Source organism: Malania oleifera, chromosome 6 (assembly GCF_029873635.1).
Source record: "Malania oleifera isolate guangnan ecotype guangnan chromosome 6, ASM2987363v1, whole genome shotgun sequence".
In the NCBI taxonomy this organism is placed as follows: domain Eukaryota; kingdom Viridiplantae; phylum Streptophyta; class Magnoliopsida; order Santalales; family Ximeniaceae; genus Malania; species Malania oleifera.
In genome coordinates, this window is record NC_080422.1 from 85,587,870 (window position 1) to 85,608,812 (window position 20,943).

Here is a 20,943-nt window from a genome sequence, read left to right on the forward strand (position 1 = left end):
ACTAGATAAGGGGATGAATAGAATAGAATAGAGGTGAGAGGCAGAATCAGAAGAGACAAGAGAAGGAAGAAGGAGAAGAGAGGAGGAGGAGGAGGAAGAAGAAGAAGAAGAAGATGATGAACATAACTTGATATCAATTGCCATAACATTTAGGATTGGTACTAGTGGAGGGAAGAGAATAATTTAGGGAATAGACTCGAGTGCAGATTTCATAGGTGATATAACATTTTTTGTTGCACCACTTCTAGATACATTTTTTGTGAGCAAACTTCAAAGTGTCACTACATGCACACGGAGCCTCCATTGCATTCTTTTCATCCTCCTCTTGGCATATTCTACACTCGACCACTTCCCCTTTCTTGGAACAACCTTCTTTGCCGCTGTTCTTTTCATAAATTCCAGCACCAACACTGTTCACAATACAAGTTCTGGCGTTCTTCATTTTTGCCATTAATGGATTCAAAGCACGCCGAAGTTATAATTCGATCAACACACACCATAAAGTCATCAACCATCTTTCTCGCTCCTCTCTCTCTTTAGGTAGAAGAATAGAAACGACTCTCTAAGCGTCTTAGTATTTGAATAGAAAATTATTTTTTTTAATCTCAAAATTTGAAACTTTAACCTTCAATTTTAATTTATGTATACTTTAATAAAATATAATAAAAAATTATACCAAATTTTATTAATATAAATTCAAATTTGGAGCTTAAAAATTATTTTATAAACAGATACACTCAAGAATGACATCACATATTAGTTTTTTGTAAAAGAAAATTTTCATCTAATATTTAGCGTGCGGATGATGAGCATTGTCTCTACACTGAATAGAACATTTTGGGCGTACATTTGGGCCATACTGAAATAGATGTTGAAATTAGATGTCATTTTGGGTATAAGTTAAAATTTGGTGGATAAAAGTAAAATTAGTGCATAGTTTTGGGGCGATTAAAGAAATTTACCCGCCTGCGTCAGTAAGCCTATAGGCTAGAACATTTCCCTCGTCTCCCTCGCAGATACGATGCCCCGTAACCTGTTGTAGCATTAACGCGCACGCAGCAAATCTAACACGACGGTTGTTCAGTTCTCTCTCCTCTTTCTCTCGCTCTCGCTCTCCCTCCCTGCTCTCTCCGGTTTCTCTCTCTATCTCTGTGACGGCGGCGGTGGCGACAATGAGGAGCATGCTTTCGCTGCCGTTAATCGTCGTCTATTTCGCCGCATCTGTTGCTCTCTCACTCGCTGCCGCGGCGGAGACGGACCAGTTGCCGGACGGCAATGCTGCCGAGGCCAATGCCACGCGGTCGAGATCCAGAGAGGACAGTTTCGCTGACATGATCGATCGTGCCCTGGAGAAGGAGTTCCCCGAGAATGAGCAGAATGGAGGTTAGCTCCTAGATCTGGATTCATCACTTCGCTGCCTATGCTCCAGCATTTATTTTTTGTTTAAGTTAGAATTAGGGTTTTGGATTTGAACTCGGTTCCTGCTCGGAACTAATTCCGGGCTACTCTAAGTCTGCGGATCAGCTCTATACGATTCAATCTTTGTCTTCGTTTCAATTTCTTCTAGGGGAATGCTTTTGTTTAGGGTGAACGATCTCGTTGTTCATTTACATTTTTTCACATTTTGTTTAATATTTTTGCTCATCTATTTTAGTTTGCATAATTCTCATTTTATGAGCTAATTATAGACGTGATGGCACGTTGCCTTCAGAAATTCGTTGTCTTCTAGTTTAGATAGTAATCCACTTTCTGTTTAGCTGCCAAGAAAATCCCTGGAATTTAAAACGGAAGAGGAATTTGAATGCTTTTAGGACTCTGTTGCTCCCCCCCCCCCTCCCCCCCCAATTCGCAGTTTCTCAGTAACCAAACGGAAAGCTTGGCATTTTGAAGTAACTTTAATATACACAGGCATTTCCTAATCCGCTATTCTTTTGCAGTTGAAGATCCTGGTAGCTTCAACAACAGCGTTGCTGAACAGCAGGTTAGTAGCCACACTCTACAAGATCTGCAGAATTCTTGTTTGCAATGGAAGGTGTTTGCAGTCCCTTGGGCAATAGGGGACAACGAAATTAGCTAGTGAATTATGTTATTTTTGAGTTTGATTTTCATATTTTCAGATTGCAGTTGTTTATGCTTCTTCACTGTTAACTTTCTAACAAAAATTTGCTAAAAAATGTGCAAAGGTTATATGTAAACTAGTTGTGGAATGGTTTAGAGATAAGCTGGCCTATTTTAAGCTGGCCTATACTTTGTATGAAGGCTTTTGTGAGGAAGAGATTTGTAGAGATTTCACCGAATTTGGTATTTAAAGAAGATGCATTTTTAGGATGAAGTTTGCTGAGATATCAATAAAATGGTTGAATCATTTGCACTTCACGGTTTCATTTTTTGGCCTGAAACAGATTGCTTGGCTGTGTCTATGGGGTTTAGATTGGTGAGAATTCGTCTGCCGTTGGACCACTAACCTATTTAGAGTGCTAGACTTTCTGTTCCATTATTTGCTTTTTGATAGTACTTACTAGGAATGAGTTCCAGAGGACAGTATGAATGTACTATTAATGGATCTGTGTAAGTCATAAGTATATCATTTGTAGAATGCCAATTAATGTACCTAGGATATTTTGTTGCAGAAGTACATATTGCCGAAGGTGAAGAAGTTTCCATAAATGCCCAAATTCTGGAGAAATGATGTAATAGCTATGCTGAAGCAACAGTTCCAAGAGCTGATATTTATTTACTTATTTATTGATAGACAACAGAAGAAGAATCACTATGGGCACCAAAAGGCTGAAACCCTAGTACAGGAGCCAGAATTACAAGTGTCTTTAACCAAATCAATGGCAGCCTGGGTATTAACAAAATGCTGATCATTGGTCCAAAAATACATTGTTTAAATCCAATTATTGTTAACTCTATTTATTGACAGTGCAGTATTTTCAAAATCTTTTCTGTTTCTTTCCCTGGAAAATAATTACATTTTTCATCTTAAATATTATAAATAATGGGAATTCCTTGCCATGCAGTAGGGCAGTGCATGGGCGGCAGACTTGGGACTTACAAGTTTGCAATATCATCAAGACAATGAACTGCTTAAAGTACTCATTTATTTATTGAAAAAACTAAATGCACTGCAAAACTTGGATTATGAGAGATAATTGCTAGAGAAAGACCTTGGACTGGAGATTACTTTCCTGATCTGGTTTTTCTAACAAGGAAAGATCTGTCATAGGTTGACCATTTGGAAAAAAGGTTGGGCTAAGGTGGTGCAGTTCACTTATTCTGCCATAAAAAGAAGACAAAAAGGATTGATCACTTGAAATATGGAAGAACTGTATGTTTTGATTGGATATTCTTTGGCGTTAATATGCGAGGAATAATTTGTGCAGTCTGTTTCTTGGATGAAATTGTGGGAAATGATATAATACTAATGCTGAATCAATGGCTCTAGAGCTGAAAATGGAAATAGAAAATATCATCTGGAAAAAATGAGACCGTTGCTGGTCATAAATAATCTAAGTAATGGGAATTCTGTGCCACTTACGTGTTAGAACTTTCATCATCAAGACAATGAATTGCATAAGCACTGATTTATTTATTGAGAAAAGAATTGGTCTGCAACCTGGATGATGTGGGATATCAGTAACAAGAAAGAAGACTGTGGACTGGAGACTACTGTCCTGGTTGGTTATTATAACAAGAAAAGATCTTGCATGACTTGATCTTTGGGAAAGAGGCTTGGGTTGAGGCTGTGTAGTTGGCTAATTTTACCATGAAGACATAAAAATAACTCTTCAGGAATTATTATGCATAAACTGTAATCACTTGAGTTATGGAACAGCTGTAAGTGTGGACTTGGTGTTCTTATCCTGTGATTCATGCAGAATTTTATGCAATTTTTTTTTGTCGTTCTTGCTTGAATCGTTGGTCCAATGCATTAATACATTGTTTATATATAATTTCTTCCATATCTTTGATTTTATCAGGCAGTTTTGGAAACTGTTGCCAGAGTTAAGTCCAAGAAAAATGAAACCAAGGAGGATAAGTACGTACTTCCATAGACGTCATTGTTAGTTCAATGGAAATTTTACTAATTTATTTATGTAAAAGTATGGTCATGTCCTTGATCCCCAAATTCGCTGACAGCTTTGTGAGCCTTATGTTAGGTCATTCCAGCTTCATGATGTTTTCAACTTGGATAATGAGAATCGCCCAGAAGATATGCCAACATTGATAGATCGGAAGGTAGGTCTGATATGTTTTAAACAAGGTACTCGTAAATGCATTATGCTAGCATGCTCTTTAGATTAGATTCGTTTAAAGCTGAAACTTTTTATATTGCTGTTGGAAATTCTTCAGGACAATGTCTTTATTATATCCAATCTTAAGTCAAAGTACCCTGTGCTACAGTTAGATTTAAGGTTAAGTTGTTATTTTTAATTTTTTTTAAACCTTCTATTATAATCATGGTACTTATATGAATTGCTGTGATTTAACCCTGACTTCTCCAAATTACTGTCTTTTCCAGGTTGATATCTGACCTAGTAGTTGTCATTGTATCTGCAACATGTGGTGGCATAGCCTTTGCTTGTGCTGGGCAACCGGTCTGACTATTATCGTTGTGCTATACTTTCTTCATGATGAATTGCACATGTTGTGATATACCTTTAGTTTGTAATTCCTAAAGTGACTTTCTGCACTTTTTTGAAACTGTGCAGGTTATCACTGGATATTTGCTGGCAGGATCGGTCATTGGACCCGGGGGCTTAAGTTTTGTTAGTGAAATGGTTCAAGTATGTTGCTTTTATATTTATGATGATCTACAGTTCTCGCTTTTTTTTTTTTTTCTCTCCTCTTTGTTCCACCCTAATGATTGATTTAATCAATTTCAATGTACAAGATATTAATATTGTTCTGTATATTTTTATATGGTTCTTTCAGAAACCAGTTTGGGTCAAACAATGATTCTCAAAACTTTCTTTCATGCATATTTTACCAATGCTGTGGTTTAGAAAGCGATGATGATCACGATGCGAGCGTAACCAGTAGTGAATAAGAATGGACTTTTTGACATGTAGTTGAGTGGATGCACTTGTTCTTAGCATTTAAAACACAAATTATTTTTTTAATAGCACAAAAAATGTTATCTCTTAGTATGTTGTACAGATATTGAGTATGAGCTAAACTAAAGATCCTTGCTTTAAGTGGTCATGTGTGAAAATTATTTGTTTTGTTTTTTCTATATAATCTTCCATAATTTTATATAACGTTGCATATTGCTCCCGTGTTCTATGATATATGCATGCAGGTTGAAACTGTAGCTCAGTTTGGTGTGATCTTTCTTCTTTTTGCACTGGGCCTTGAGTTCTCCATAACAAAGGTTGGCTTCTATCTTCCTTCCTGCATTTTATTATGTAGTTTTGAAGTTTGTAATGTGTAAGAAAACGGCGATTTAAATTTCTTCATAATACAATTGCAGCTTCGTGTTGTTAGAGCAGTTGCTGTTTTAGGGGGCCTGCTCCAGATCTTCTTGTTTATGTGCTTGTGTGGAATTACAGCCTCGGTAAGTCCAGAATTGTCATTAGCATTCCAGCGATGGGAATTTCTTTCGCATGTATCTGTCCATGCATGTTCTTCAATGACATTTGTTGGATTGTGCATTTTATAATAATTGTATTTTATTTGGGAGAGATTACAAACATGTGAATGTATGGGGACAGAACAAATGTTTATAAAATTGGTTTTAACTTTAAAATTTCTAAAGATCTCAAATCACAACCTCTTCTAGTTTTTTGATACTTTGGAGTTGGATTTCGCTACTTGAGACATTTTGTTTACTCCTTACCATTTATGCAGCATTTAAGCTGGTATTTATTTATTTATTTTTTAAATTTTTGGACAAGCTGCAAACTGACATGCTTTATTATCATTTTTGTTTTGCTCAATCTCTAGTTCTCCTACTTTACTTACCATGCATGAAGTGTAATTGAAAACTCAATTCCCCAACTTCATTTCATAAGTGGGCTTAGTGGCCTTAAACTTCATATAATCCAGAGTCAACCATGAGATAATAAAAGTAATCCAACTCTTAACAATCTCTTATCATAGCCCTAAACTTTGACTAATTTGACTTATTGCATTAGAAGGGTCATGCAACAAATTTTCATGTTCATTAATGCCCGTTCACTATTTGCAAGGAACCTAATTTCATGCAAAGGTTTAAAATATTAAAAAATGGAATAAGAAAGGATAAAATAAACCAGTGTAAGAGAATTAGATGGTGGAACCTAAAAGGAGAAAATATAATAAAATTTAAAGATAAAATGATCAAAATGGGGATTGGATCATAGAGGATGTGATGGATACAAATACTCTTTGGAATAAATTAGCTACCTCTATTAAAAAGATAGCAAAAGAGATTTTAGATGAATCAAGGGGAAGATTCTCGAATAGCAAAGAGAGTTGGTGGTGGGATAAACATGTACAAAAGATCATAAAGACAAAAAAAAATTGGTATAAAACGTGGCAACAATGTAGAAACAGAGATAACTTTGAAAAATATAAGGAGACAAGAAAAGATGCAAAAAAGACCATTAGTGAAGTTAAATATGGATCATTTAATAGTTTGTATGATAGATTATGTACAAAAGAAGGGGAAAAAGATATATTTAAACTTACTAAAGTTAGAGAAAGGAAGAGTAAGGACTTAGGATATGTAAAATGTATAAAAAGTGAGGATGATACTGTCTTGATTAAGGACGAAGACATTAAAGAAAGATGGCGAAGTTACTTTAGTAAGTTATTTAATGAAAACCAAATAGAAGGCTTAAACTTAGAATTGTCAAATGAGGAAAAGACTAAAAATATGAGATTTATTCACAAAGTTAGAGTTAACGAAGTTAAGTTTGCACTAAAAAAGGTGAAAAATGGGAAAGTTATGGGACCAGATAACATCCTAATTGAAGTTTGGAAATGCTTAGGTGATAATGGAGTTATATGGTTAACTAATTTATTTAATACAATTGGAAAAACTAAGAAAATGCCAGATGAATGGAGGAAAAACACTTTAATACTTATATACAAAATAAAGGAGATACTCAAAATTGTAATAACTATCGTGGAATTAAATTAAACTTATGAGTCATACGATAAAACCATGGGAAGAGGTAGTTGAACAAAGATTAAGGTTAGAAACGAAGGTCTTAAAAAATCAATTTGGTTTTATGCTCGGGAGATCTATTACAAAAGCTATTTATCTTTTAAGAAGATTAATGAAAAAGTTTAGGAAAAAAAAAAGGGACTTGCATATGATGTTTATTGACCTTGAGAAAGCATATGATAGGATACCTAGGGAAGTTCTATGGTGGGTTTTAGGAAAAAAAGGTGTATGTAGTAGGTATACCGATGTCATTAAGGATAAGTATGATGGAGTAATGACTAGTGTAAGGACTATAGATGGAGAAAGTAGAAAATTTCCAATCACCATAGTTGTACATCAAGGATCTGCTTTGAGTCCTTATCTTTTTGCTTTAGTGATGGACCAATTGACTAAGAGTATCAAAAGGAGGTTCCATGGTGTATGTTGTTTGCAGATTATATTGTAATAATTGATGAAACTAGGGACGAAGTAGAGTTTGAGTTAGAATTATGGAGACAAACTTTGGAATCTAGAGACTTTAGGATAAGTAGAAATAAGACAGGATATATGAAATGTAATTTTAGTAATGATAGGAGGAATATTGGAGACAAAGTTAAACTTGATGATGAAGAAATAAATAGCACTTGTAAATTTCGATACCTTGGATCAATTATGCAAGCTGAAAAAGAAATTGAAGATGATGTAACGCATAGAGTAAAAGAAGGTTGGGTAAAATGGAGAAGTGCTTCAAGTGTGCTCTATGATTGTAGAATACCTTTAAAATTGAAAGGGAAGTTTTATAGGACAGCTATAAGACCAGCTATGTTATATGGATCGGAATGTTGGGCGATGAAGAAACATAATATCCAAAAAGTAAAAGTTGCCGAGATGAGAATGCTTAGATGGATGAGTGGTATAACATTGAAAGATAAATTAAGGAATGAACATATTCGTGGTAAGTTAGGTGTAGCTCCTATATAAGATAAGGTAAGAGAGGGACGACTCAGATGGTATGGACACTTGCAACATAGGTCACATGGTGCACCTGTGAGGAAGAGTGACTTAGTTACTGTGGGGGGCTGTAGAAGGGGTAGGGGTAGACCTAAAAGAACTTGGGAGGAGATAGTGGTAAGGATTTAATATCCTTGAATCTATCAAAAGAAATGGTCCATGATTGCATAAATTGGCGGAAAATGATTCATATAACCAACCCCACCTAGTGGGATTAAGGTTTGGTTTTGTTGTTGTTGTTGTATTAGAAAACTTGTTAAAAAATTATTCACATGTTTTGACTCCACATTTCAAAAATCTTGCATACCTAATGCCTTACATGACATCAAATTTTGGCCACACATATTGGGTGCTATATTAGTTTCTTTGTTGCTAAAGGTATAAGGCTTTGTATTTGTTTCTATTCATTCTTTATCGAGTAGAAATATAATCTAAGCTACAAAACTTAAAAAAGTTATAAAACATAAACCGCAGTTCATATTCATATTTCATTGTTCATAGCAGAATCATATGAATGCATATAAATATTTATCAAAGGATAAGCTGTACAGGTCAAAGACTAGAGACTACCTGCCATCAAATTTAAGTTTTAATCTGAACTATTAGCCAATGGAAAAGTGTAGATATATGTCATGAACATAATCTTTAACAAGTAGAAACATTTTCAAATTTTAATTTTGCTCTCCCATGTAACAAATGATTTTAATCTTGACTTTGAGGTTGATTTTTGACTATTTAACAACAAATATGATGAATATAGTTTAAATTTGTTTTCAAGTTTTAAAGCTTGACTTTTTAAATTTTGTTTTCAAGTTTTAAAGCTTGATTTTTCTAAAGAATGCCAAGTAGGATTGAAAACTGTTTTAAGCAATTCACAGCTAGTGCAGGGGGTATAATAGCCTGTAGCAGATTGTAATGGCATGTGATGGACCATAATGACCATTATGGCATTGTAGTGGACCACAGCAGACAATATGGATGTGAGTCGATTCACTTCTGTGATATTGTTGTGAATTGAGGCACTGATACCATTACATTACAGTTACAACTGATTTTAAAATTCATTATGATAATATATGAAGCAAGAATGTGGACATGGACAAAGGGAACAAGTACAAAATGAAAAGGGCATGGGGGCTTAAAAAGTTCTAAAAAAGATACGTGTACGACATGACTTTTTTCAAAGAAATTTTCAATATACCATCCCTTCAATTTTAAATGTAGCCATGTCTGTTGTTCTTTTATGTAAATTTTTGTTTCAATTTTTTTTTATGAATAAAAAATCAAAGTCTAATTACAGCATGCATTCACTGTCTTTAAATGTGTTTTCTTTTCTTCTGCATTTATCCTCTTTGTAATTCTCTTTTTTCTTTATAAATTTCTTTTTCTATTAAAAAAAAGCATAGAGAGATGTTGGGACTTGGGTGTATCCATCTTCTGGTGAAGTTTTGAAATCCAATGCTGTGGTGCAATTGTCTGGCTGTACATCTTGTATGCAAAGGGAGAATTAATGTGAACTGATATTTATTTAAATGTATCTCATTTGTGTCTCCAAATGCAGAAATTTCAAAGAAATATTTTGTCATTTAGTATTTACTGAATTTATTGTACTGACTAAAATAATACATCATGTTTCTTCCAAGAACGAGGTGACAAGTATTCAATCAAGTATAAATGCCGAGTCCCCAGTCCATTTCACTGAGTTTTGCATCTGATTGTCTATGCTAGATCCAGTCAATTATTAGTCATTGAAACTTCTTCAAGTTAGATCCCTAGAATATTTTGCTTTTTATTTTTATTTATTAACCTATTTTCTATGGCTGTTTCTCTCTGACCATTACTTTTCCTACTTAGTTTGGATTAATATTTTGTTTGTACTTTTTGATGGACAAGTGCTGTAAACTTTATTCTGTCTTCATTGCATGAGCCAATTGGTTTAAGAGATGGGGCTTTACTTATTTTCGTGGTCAGTCATTTGATCTCTTGTTTTCATTTTGTTGCTCATGTTTTTGTGAGATTTGATTATGTTGCCAATGTTCTTATTCAATTTACTCTTGATGATGTCCATTATGTCACTTTCACTCAATGTTGGTATTATTTTAGGGCTAGATCAAACAACCTCCCTTAATTTTTGTCAAAAGAAGTAGACCTCCCCTATTAGAAAATGACACCAACCTTCCCTAACATTTAAATTTAATGGCACCTATTAGAAAATGACTTGGGAGCGGCCTCTCCAAAAATGGGGGTAAGGCTTGCCGACGTCCACCTCTCCCAGACCCCACTCAAAGTGGGAGCCTTGTGCACTGGGTACGGAGTTTTTTTTTTTACCCCTGATGTCAGCAATCAATTTACCCATCAAAATGGCAGTTGGAAGAAGCCCTAAGCTCACATACTGTTTGCTAATGAGTTTCAACAAGAATGCAGGCACCTAGCCAATGCAATGCATAGGTTTATCAAAAGATGCATGCTAGTGTAAAAAATGTATTGAGCATGTGCTAATGTGTTCATTCTTCTAATCTTTTCACAATTTATATATCTGTTTCAAGCAAAACATTAATGCCCTTCTATTGTCAACTAACTACAAGTTCTATTACATTTAAATGTTGAGAGAAGGTAATGTTACTTTTTGAATGTCAGGGGAGATCTCTGTCTTTTTAGCAAAACTCAGGGGGCATTTGGTGTATTTTTCCCTTATTTTACTATTATATAATTTATTCTGAAATACCATGGGACTTGGGAACCTGTAAAGCTGACTGGCCCATGAGGCTTGGTGTGACGACCCCACATTGTAAGTGCACTAGGGAGATTTTGGCCATGTAAGGATGGTTTAAGCTCTAACAACCCTGTGACTCTGTGAGGCACCTTTTATGTGACAAAAAAGTGAGGCCCAACAGCCAAAACAGACAATACACCATCAAAATTGGGTTGACAATCTTAATATGGTATTGGAGCAATCCTAGGGGTATTGCCATGGTATGGATTATACATAGCATAGGTCCCGCATAAAGGTGCAGGCCCCTTTGCTGAGGGCATCAAAGATCAGACAGGAGAGATCCCATGATAGATGTGTACTAGGGAGATCTTGGCCATATAAGGATGGGTTAGGCTTTAACCTTGTGAAGCGCCTTTTATGGGACAAGGCCATGGGCCAAAGAGGGCAATAGCTTGCCAGAATCAGGCCGACACCATTACACAAGGCCTCAATGACTGTAAATAAACTTATAGTAGTGTTATTAAGTATTATCTTTTAATGATTATTGTTTTATGTAGCTTGAGTTTAACATTCTCTGTTTTGGGCTGGGCTCGTTCTGTTTATCTGATGTTTAATGAGCATAGGACCACCATGTTCAATGGTGAGCTCAGACTAAGCCCAGCCCATGGGCCCTAGGAGGTTCAATTTTCTGTTAAAATGGTGTTTGTGGGAAAGCTTTTCAGCCTGTTTTGGGACTGCTTTTTCTTGCTTGTTTCATTCACCTGCTTTTTGCTTATGGCACTTGGAATATGAATTAGTATGTCAAACTCTTTACCTAGCTTGCTTTTGATTGTCTAAAGAAAACATGTTCTAACCATCCCTACTGTTTTAGAAAACTTTAATCACTTTTTTATTTTAAAATTTCCATCCAGTTTATTTTAGATATGAAATTCTGATTTGTGCAGCTGCATGCTTTTACAGTTATGCGGTGGTAAACCTTCTGAGGGTATATTTGTTGGTGCATTCTTGTCTATGTCTTCAACGGCAGTGGTAATTTTTTTTTATGGTGTTTCTTCATTTTATTATGTTTATTTACACAAATTGGTTGTGGTATTATCTTTCCCTTGGATGTAGAATGAATTTAGCTGCTCTGTTATTATTCATAGTGTTTGTTTCATCTTTTGTGGCTTCTAGGTTTTGAAATTTTTGATGGAAAGAAATAGTATCAGTGCTCTTCATGGTCAGGTCACAATCGGTACCCTTATTTTGCAAGTATGCATCTTCTTCCCCCTAAGTTTCCTTTTATTATTTATGGTCTCTTTGCTGCAAGAGATTCTATTGTAGTGTGACTAGTGTATCTGGTATCTAATCAATCAGTAAAAGCTTCAATATTTTATGCCAATCTTTTTCATTGTTGTTTACTGCACATGGTTATTTTGCTTCTAACTTTTGAGCTATCATTTCCTACCAGGATTGTGCTGTGGGCTTGCTTTTTGCTCTGCTTCCGATTCTGGGTGGTACCTCTGGTGTACTCCAAGGAGTTATGTCCATGACTAAATTGTAAGATATTGAAGAATTGCGTGTTGATTATGTAGTGTATTTGCAAAGACAGTTTAGGAAATACTGGCTCACTCATGCAAGGCTAAAAACAACGTCTGTTAGTATAGAAGTGATCTTAGGAAGTATGCACTCTTATCTGATTTGGTCACTCAACAATTAGATACTGTCTGTAGTTTGTACGTAGTTTTTACTTATGCATCATCAGTTAAACCTTTACATGGTAATTATTCAATCTGTATTTGAAAGCCCTGGTCTGTTAGCGTGTCTACAGTCTGTTGGAACAATGTTTAGGCCATGTCTGAGGCAATCCATCTTAATTGTCACAGGATTGATGTCTGGTGAGGCTTTACTCTGTGAGCTATACTTTTCTTGGGCTTTTGGTGGGGGTAGGATGGGTCTTGGGTGTCACATTGACCCTTTTTCTTAAAGACAGGTGCTTGATAATATAGTCATATGTAAATGAAGCTGGTGAATACTGGGTTATTTAACCAAAATGCAATTATATTAATGGAAGTACAAGTTGAAAACAGTTGGGTGTTAAAAGAATGATAAAGTTATTTCTTAGATATTTTTATTTAATTGCTTGCATTACGAAATACAATTTTGTGTATGATGGTATGCTGGAAGTAGCAGAAAACCTTAATGAATAAATAAATAGTATGAAGAAATAAATTCCTAAACTCCTTTTTGCATTGTTACTATGAAAGATCTCAGCCTGTTTGCCTTGGGAGTGAAATGCAGTATAGGGTTCATGGATAGAACAAGAGTGCAGCTGCACCAATACATTATATCTGACATCTTTGACACATCTCAACAATAGTAGCTTGTTTAGTTTCTGTGTTTCTAGGATATGCATTTAAAATTTATTGTATCTTGCTTATGTGAATTTCTTATCAAAATATGTGGCCTTTTTTACATTAATTTTTCCTCATTTCAGGTTGGTGGTTTTAATTACATTCTTGGCCATTTTGTCAATATTATCTCGTACTTGTGTACCTTGGTGCCTTAAGCTGATGATAAGCCTATCATCACAGGTTAGATTAGATTTATCTTTTGGATGTTCGTAATATGCATTCTGATTGGTTTTGACTAAAAAATTTGGCTTCAGACTAATGAACTCTATCAGTTGGCTTCAGTGGCGTTCTGCTTGCTTGTTGCTTGGGTGTGCCTCTCTCCTTTTTTAAAGCACTTTTGTATTTTTTTTTTAAAATTTGATTTGAATATTATGGTGTACCAGTGCATGCTTGTATTCATGGAGGTTTACAATATGGCTGTTTGTGTAATTTCAGTGTAGTGACAAGCTGGGTCTTAGTCTTGAACTGGGTTCCTTTGCTGCTGGGGTGATGATATCAACAACTGATCTTGCTCAACATACACTCGAACAAGTAGGACTTTTTTATGAGTTTATTCTGTTTCAAAATTTGCAAGTTGCTGTGTGACCTTCATTGTGCTCTTCTTGCTTGGAGTAGTCATGGGCATGTTACATTTTGAGGACAATTTAGCTTTTACATCAGAATTTCTGAGTTCTCAAGCATTGTTCTTGATTGAAATGCCTAATTTGAAACAGAAATGTTCATTTCCAAAAAATATAAAGTGACCTATCTGAAAGATGGAGGATATCAAAACCTTGCCATTTGCAACAAAACTTTCAATGGTTAAGTATCTCTAGAGATCACCAGCAAAAATTGCTTGATGGTTATCAACGACCAGGAAAAAATAGCTACATAAGAAGTCTGCAATTTTAGATGAGAAATTTAGGACCTGGAAATGTGGGATATGAAGAATATACAAAATTTGTGTTTGGTTAATTGTTTTCAAAAACCATTTTGAGAAACATATCCTAAAACACCTCTCAAAAATACATCTTTTCAGGAAAAAATTTTAAGAGGTTTCCCATGTGTTACAGATACAGTTATCCAGATACAATGAAAACACCCATATGGGGCATAATCCACTTTTCAATAATAATAATAAATATAATTATTATTGTTGTTATTTTATGAACAAATTGCCACTTGGATTAACCTTAACCAAGACATTTCCATTGTTTTCATTTCGAGAAAACTGGTACCCAAATGCTTTGGTATAAAAAATACATGATATAACCCCTTGTTTTCATTTTAAAAACAACAATATGGGAAACTCCTTTCTGGATCCTTAAACAAACAGGCTTTGAACTTTTCAAAATTTGAAATAGTAATTTAAAACTTTGAAAATTTTTATATGCAATATATATAAATATGTGATCTTGAACTTCATAAGTAGAAATCTTAATTTGAAGCCTATTTCTCATTGTTTAGATTATAATTTAATACAACGGTTTCCACTATAAATTTTTTTTCATATCGTAGTTTTTTTAATTAACTATTTTTTTGGCCAGGGATAATTAGTTATGATTTAATTATTGTTTGCATTACTTGTTGCTCTTTCTGACAGAACTATTATTGTTGATGTTGAAGCATTGTTGTTGAGCACTAAAACTGATTGTTTCCGTGTCTTTTCACTTCTTGCCTTGATTGCATTTTCTATTTATTCTGCATTAAGGACTTCCCCATTCATGCTGCTTGCCTTCTCCCCTTTACATACTTACTGCTATTGCTTTAAAATGATCAAATTGCCCTGGTATAAAAGAGAGTAACTGCTTTCTTTGAGTAGGAGTGGCAGAAAACTGGGGTTAGGTTAACCAGAGGAAGGGTGCCACATTCATTTTCAGGTTCTGTACTGACCATAACTGAGCTTAGACACCCACAGTTGAGTTGTCCAGGGTTGAACTCAGTCAATACATGATTTGGATAGCATGATGGATTCCTGTCAACTAGAATGAGGCATGGGGCTATTTGGTGTCTCTGGATCTTAATTGGACCCAGATGTCAGACAGGAATATATATATTTTTCTTCACCCTCTCTAACACAGTTTTTGTGACTGTTGGATTGGTTTGTTTAAAAATTTGTGCATCCAAGTTTGATGGTCGAAAATAGAATATGTGCATTTGTAAAAGAAGGATGAGGAATGTATTGTAATTTTCACTCCAAATGATTGGATAAACTAGGGTGACCTATATGGTGCTAGTATTTGGTTATGCTAGTCAACACATGTATGCATCAGGTGTATGCATCAGAGATGGACAGAGTCACTTCAGAAGAAGTTTGCAAAACAAAGGATATATTATTTTTTGGGATGACTGTTTCTCTTTCCATTTAATTTATTTTTTTGAACTCTAGTTGTTCTATTTGCTTGAAAGAGTTTAACACAGAAAAATATTTCAGAAAGAGGACCTGATAGGTTTTGCTGTTGAGTCTTTAGATTAGATGCTCTTAGAATGTAAGGCAGCTTGCAAAAAGCTCTTTCTTGTTCGGTATCACTGCTCGAGGTATCACTATCTCGTGGAATATATTTTCAGGTTCTTATGGCCTTAGAAAAGGTTTTCTTGGCTGTTGTGGTCAAACTGCTACTTGGTTCACATGGAAAGAAAGATGAGGAAGAGCATTGGAAACTAGTTTAGGATGTTTGGTGAAAGAAATTTAAGATGATATCCCCTTCCCTTGGATTTGGATTTACATAGAATTCAACAAAACTTAGCACAATTTTGTACTGCATTTTGTCCAAATCCACACAAGATCAAATCCAAGGCTTGAACTCCCATGCTCCCAGACAGTTTAATGGTATTCCTATTTCATATAACATATGATATTGGTCCATTGCATCTTCTCGTTCTGTTCAAGATGAGCTTGGAAGTTTTTTTTTTTTATTCGGGCTCTGCGTTGCTATGGTGTATTAGATACAAATTCTGCTGGATACAATCTTAGTAAATCTATGTTGGAGGGTGATTCAAGTATTCAAAAAATCTTTTGTTGATTGCTTAGTTTTATTTTCTTTCCTTTTCTTAGATTGCTTTGGTTGGGGGATTCTACTCTGGACTGCATAATGAGATTGGTATCCATAATGTGTGCAAGGGGAACCTTTCCACTGATTTATTTTCTCATGGTGTTTGATAGCTGCTATGATGAACAAGGGCTTACTGCCTTCAGTGATCCCTGGGAATTTTGCTTGGCCTACTCTGGAGATGTTTAAGATATTGACTACCTTTGGCTCTATCTTTTCTTGGATCACAACAATGTCTGTTATTGATTCTGTGTTCCTAGCTGATAGGCATTCTTCTCTCTTGAGGGGACCTTTCTATCTGTGTAGGGCCTTTCCTGTGTATGTGTTGCTCTTGCCATCTATCTCCTAGTTCTTCTCTGTTGTCTTATGTTCCTTTCTCTCTAACCCACACCCACCCCCCCCCCCCCCCCCCCCCCCCAAAACCCTCAATGAGATCTCCTACTTCTTCTAGTTCACTAGCTTTCTCAATATATTTTATTTCTGGTCAAAAAAATATTCAATATATTTTATTTCTGGTCAAAAAAATATTTCTTTCTTGCACAGAGATTCTTTGGATTATTCTTCTTTAAATCTTGATATGCATGTCCTCAAGACACTAGTTTGAGTTTGTAATTTTGATTGCATTATGTTCCATCTTACACTTGAGTACTCTACGGCTTGTTTACAGCATGGTTGCCCATCAGATTATGCTACATTGCAACTTCACTTTTATCACCCATCTTAGTATCCTGCAATTAAATGAGGTATTCCTTTATTCTTCAAATAATACAAGTGCCTCTTTAATCATATAAAGATAAAAGATAAATGCAACTTTGAGAATGTTTTGTCCTCCACCTCTCATGCTCACTATGGCATTGAATTTTATCTATTGTATCTTAATGAGACTTTGGTAGTGTTTCTGATCTCTAACATGTAGAGAAAAACTGGCCAGCGCATTTTATTACTGAAATATATTCTAATCCATGCTCTATTTTGGTATCACGTGTTACTGGATGGTGAATTCTTTTTTTCTTCATAGCTTTCTTTTTTCTTGCCCAAAAAGGAAATGGTTTTCTAAATAAAATTTGTCATATATGTACATATTCTGTGTCTTATCTTCTTTTGTTATACTTAAGCTGCTCATGTTATCTTTAAACATGTAACTATTTAAGTGCCATAAGTTTTTTCTCATCCTTCATGTTCCCTGTTTTTCAGGTTGAGCCTATTCGCAACTTCTTTGCTGCTCTTTTTCTTGCAAGCATTGGGATGTTAATACATGTTCATTTCCTTTGGAATCATGTTGATATTTTACTAGCAGCTGTTATATTGGTGATCATTATAAAGACTATTGTGGTTGCTGCAGTTGTTAAGGGATTTAGATACAACAACAAAACTTCGCTCCTTGTAAACTTTTTGAATTAACTATGAGTACAATCTTCATTTTAATCATCTTATTCATTTCCATTGACAGAGGGACCTTAGTTTATTCCATATGTGTAGGTTGGAATGTCTTTGGCACAAATTGGGGAGTTTGCTTTTGTTCTACTAAGTCGGGCTTCTAATCTTCATCTAGTTGAGGTCTGTGCTTCAATTTCAAGCATGTGCCATGCTCTGGCACATCTGTCCTGAGATAAAAGCTTTTAAAGATAAATTTGTAGTATCAAATGCATGTGCACACTATTTACCCTGACAAAGTCGTGTATGGGAAAAAAATTTTACGGCCTTGTGTGAAAGATGGTGAATGAGGCCATTACACATGATCTATATGATCCCATTTTTCCTATTACCTTCTGAGATCCTATACATAATGTTGAGTGTCAGTTTTCCTCTTTTGTGGTGTCCACTGTAATTAGGTAATGTATCTGAGTTTCCATGGCTTTTTTTTCCTATTGCAGGGTAAACTCTATCTACTGCTTCTAGGCACAACAGCACTTAGTCTGGTAAGCTATTTTGTTACATGGTGCTAGTGGTGCAACTGTGAAATCTAAAATGCTGGGTTCCTGCAGAGTTTTGGTCTGTATGTCATTTTTAGTGTACTCAGCAGTCATTGGTTTCAAGAAAACTACTATTTACCGCAATCATTGGCATCTATTCACATAACATTATTCTGCAGGTTGTATTGACCCATTCAATTTACACCTCAATCCTCCTACATCGATTATATGGAAATCCTGATCATAACATTTTCCTATATGCCAAAGATAGTTTTGAGGATGCAGAGATAAAATCCTTTTCTTATGGATTGGCTTTTTCCTGCGGGGCTGATTAATCAGGCTTAATAGTGTAATGTGTCACTTGTGCTTATGTGCACTACGGTCAACACTAAGCTAAAATCCATTTTATTACCTGGCTAGATATCCTGCTTTTTCGGCCAGCAGGAGCAATTATTCAGGCTTAATTATCCCCGCTGTTTGCATGCACATGTAAAACCTCCGTTGCCTCAACCCAATTGTCTGTGCTCAGCTGCATATATGTTATTGTTAATTTTTCAGTTGGACCTAGGTTATTACTGTTTCTAATGTACTCTTAAACTCTGTGGGTTTGGGACAAACTTTGGACAAGGCAACTGATTGAGAATGAGGTTAAATGAAAGTATGATGCACAAAACGTTCCTACATGCTTATTAATAGCTGGACTGTCAAATGTGCTAGTGCCCATTAATGAAATAGATGATAACTACATGATTATTCTGAAAGCCTTCTTGCGTTACAGCTTCCCAACATCTGGTGCCACTTCTCTAGTTGCAATTGTATTTTAGTTTACAATACGTCTCATGCATGAAGCTGCATTTTTTTATAAATGTGCAGCAAAGTATGCATCTCTACTTGTGGTTTTATAGGGGCAGTAGATGGCATACAGGCTGTCTTAAAACACTTGTCAACTTGAACAGCATTTGCATTTTGTATTATTGTATTTTTCCCAAACCCTTGTCTACTTTATCAAATGGTTTGAGTTGAACCATGCCTACAAAACAATTATGACAGGTGACTACTCCATTACTTTTTAAGTTGATTCCTGCTGTGGTGCACCTTGGCGTGCTGTTGCGGTGGTTTTCCCCAGATAGCCCGAGTGAGGTAATTATCTTCCTCTACACATATCTATTTCATTCTAGTTCGGCACTGGCAAAGCATGTGTAATTTTGTTGCCTTAATACTTCTGGGAGCAAGCGCTCTGAGGTGTATCTTGAACATGATTTCTACCCCCCGCCAGATTGGATTTAAAGGAGATGGCCTTCGCGCAGACAGTGTCAAGCGTATTACTTTGATGGTCCAAGGCCCTCATGATTCATGATATTAAATAAAAACATGAAGCAGAAATATGCAAATATGGGGCTTTACCTGATGGCCTTCTTATACTCTGGAGGACAGGTGCTCAAGAGTTCAAAGGAAGTCTGACTGAATGAAAAATTGTTTCCCTATTAATCGAAGCCCATCACAGATGATCTACTTTCACATACATAATCCTGACCAAGACGAGCAAACAAAAATGCCAACTGAGCCTACGAAATGGAGAGAGCACCGTAGATATGATCTGTTTGCTGCCGATATAACCATTAACACCTGATTCAGGTCATCCTCGTCATCCTCAATGATGGCTGGCCTATTTTGTGTAAAATAGTGTTCATTTTGTAATGTAATTCATTTTTCCCCGCATTTTTTTTTTTTCCTAAAAATGTTGGTGGATTTCTTTTCTTTTCACCCTTTTTTGTTTTTTTGTTTTTACCATCAAATGCAGTAATCAATTTCTACCATGAATTAGTTGAGTTGTCCATTCAATGAATACCCCCCGATGTATGAAAATGGTTTTTGTTTCAATGATGGATATATTAACCCCAATTGATTATTTTTGCTGATCCCTTCAGAAATGTCACCCTCTTCCAGCTTCTCTCTATAGATAACCGCGATGATGCTAACAGTGATTATAGTGTAGTAGAGTAGTTTACTATCCTTGTTAGGTCCTCAATGGTTATATTCTCTTAAGCCACTTGTGTTTGCCATTAAAAAAGAGAGAGGATATAATTCATAATTGATGGCGAAACTGTGTTTCACCAATCGTTTGGGAGCTGACATCACTATCAGTTGCAGACTACGTTTTTAATATAAGTTGTGGAAATAAAGAAGGCAACGCCTGAATGTCATAATAAATGGATGGATGGAGAAGGTGTTCTCACTTCTCATGATATGCGTACAACACCGTGGAGGTCATTTAATTTCAACGGGGAGGACTTCAAAATAATGATTGGATATGCGCGTTCTGGACCCAGGACGCGCTGGAATGTGACGTAAATTTATATAAATTCAGAATGTAAATTTAGACTTCCATGAATTTGGATAAAATTCAATGCAAAATTTGATTTGAATTGGCATAAACATAAATTCATATTCAATTACCACCGAATTTTATCAAATTAAGTTTAAATGTTAAAATCAATCTTCTCCAGCACAACTTTATCAAAATTGATGATAAAGGAAGTTCCATTTTTCCCCCCTTTCCTTTTGGATGTCTTCTTTCTTCATCTTCTTCTTGTGCGAGTGTGTAAGGGGGTGCAATTTGGTCAAACCTACCAAAGACGATGGTCAATGCGATTTGTAAGTTGGTTGGGTAATCTAACACCATCATTTCGAGGAAGAGCTTGAGATGGGGGTTGGATACCTAATGTGGGGACCTGTCTGCGAAGAACAT

General features: G+C 35.5%; 1 protein-coding gene across 3 annotated transcripts; it reads left to right on the plus strand.

The window, feature by feature from the left end:
* The first annotated feature begins 990 nt into the window (after nt 1-990).
* LOC131158139 (K(+) efflux antiporter 4-like) lies at nt 991-20,029 on the plus strand. 3 transcript variants are annotated; one of them, XM_058112780.1, is made up of 20 exons: nt 991-1,383; nt 1,938-1,981; nt 3,984-4,042; nt 4,164-4,242; nt 4,357-4,418; nt 4,526-4,601; nt 4,716-4,790; nt 5,306-5,377; nt 5,477-5,560; nt 11,820-11,888; nt 12,033-12,110; nt 12,310-12,398; nt 13,336-13,432; nt 13,507-13,560; nt 13,688-13,783; nt 17,476-17,664; nt 17,761-17,838; nt 18,156-18,200; nt 19,245-19,334; nt 19,471-20,029. In XM_058112780.1, the coding sequence occupies exons 1-20, from the start codon at nt 1,173-1,175 to the stop codon at nt 19,549-19,551; spliced, it is 1,728 nt and encodes a 575-aa protein (XP_057968763.1). In that variant the 5' UTR covers nt 991-1,172; the 3' UTR covers nt 19,552-20,029. The 3 variants fall into 3 exon arrangements, with proteins under 3 accessions (XP_057968763.1, XP_057968764.1, XP_057968765.1); XM_058112781.1 differs by having other exon boundaries at nt 996-1,383; nt 19,629-20,029; XM_058112782.1 differs by having other exon boundaries at nt 1,030-1,383; nt 19,245-19,329; nt 19,572-20,029.
* Nucleotides 20,030-20,943: the final 914 nt, after the last annotated feature.

Coding starts and splice junctions, on each gene's coding strand:
- LOC131158139 (XM_058112782.1), top strand. CDS start 1,173: ATGAGGAGCATGCTTTCGCTGCCGTTAATCGTCGTCTATTTCGCCGCA. Junction 4,602..4,715: donor TTGCTTGTGCTGGGCAACCG/GTCTGACTATTA, acceptor GAAACTGTGCAG/GTTATCACTGGATATTTGCT. Junction 17,839..18,155: donor CTAATCTTCATCTAGTTGAG/GTCTGTGCTTCA, acceptor TTCCTATTGCAG/GGTAAACTCTATCTACTGCT.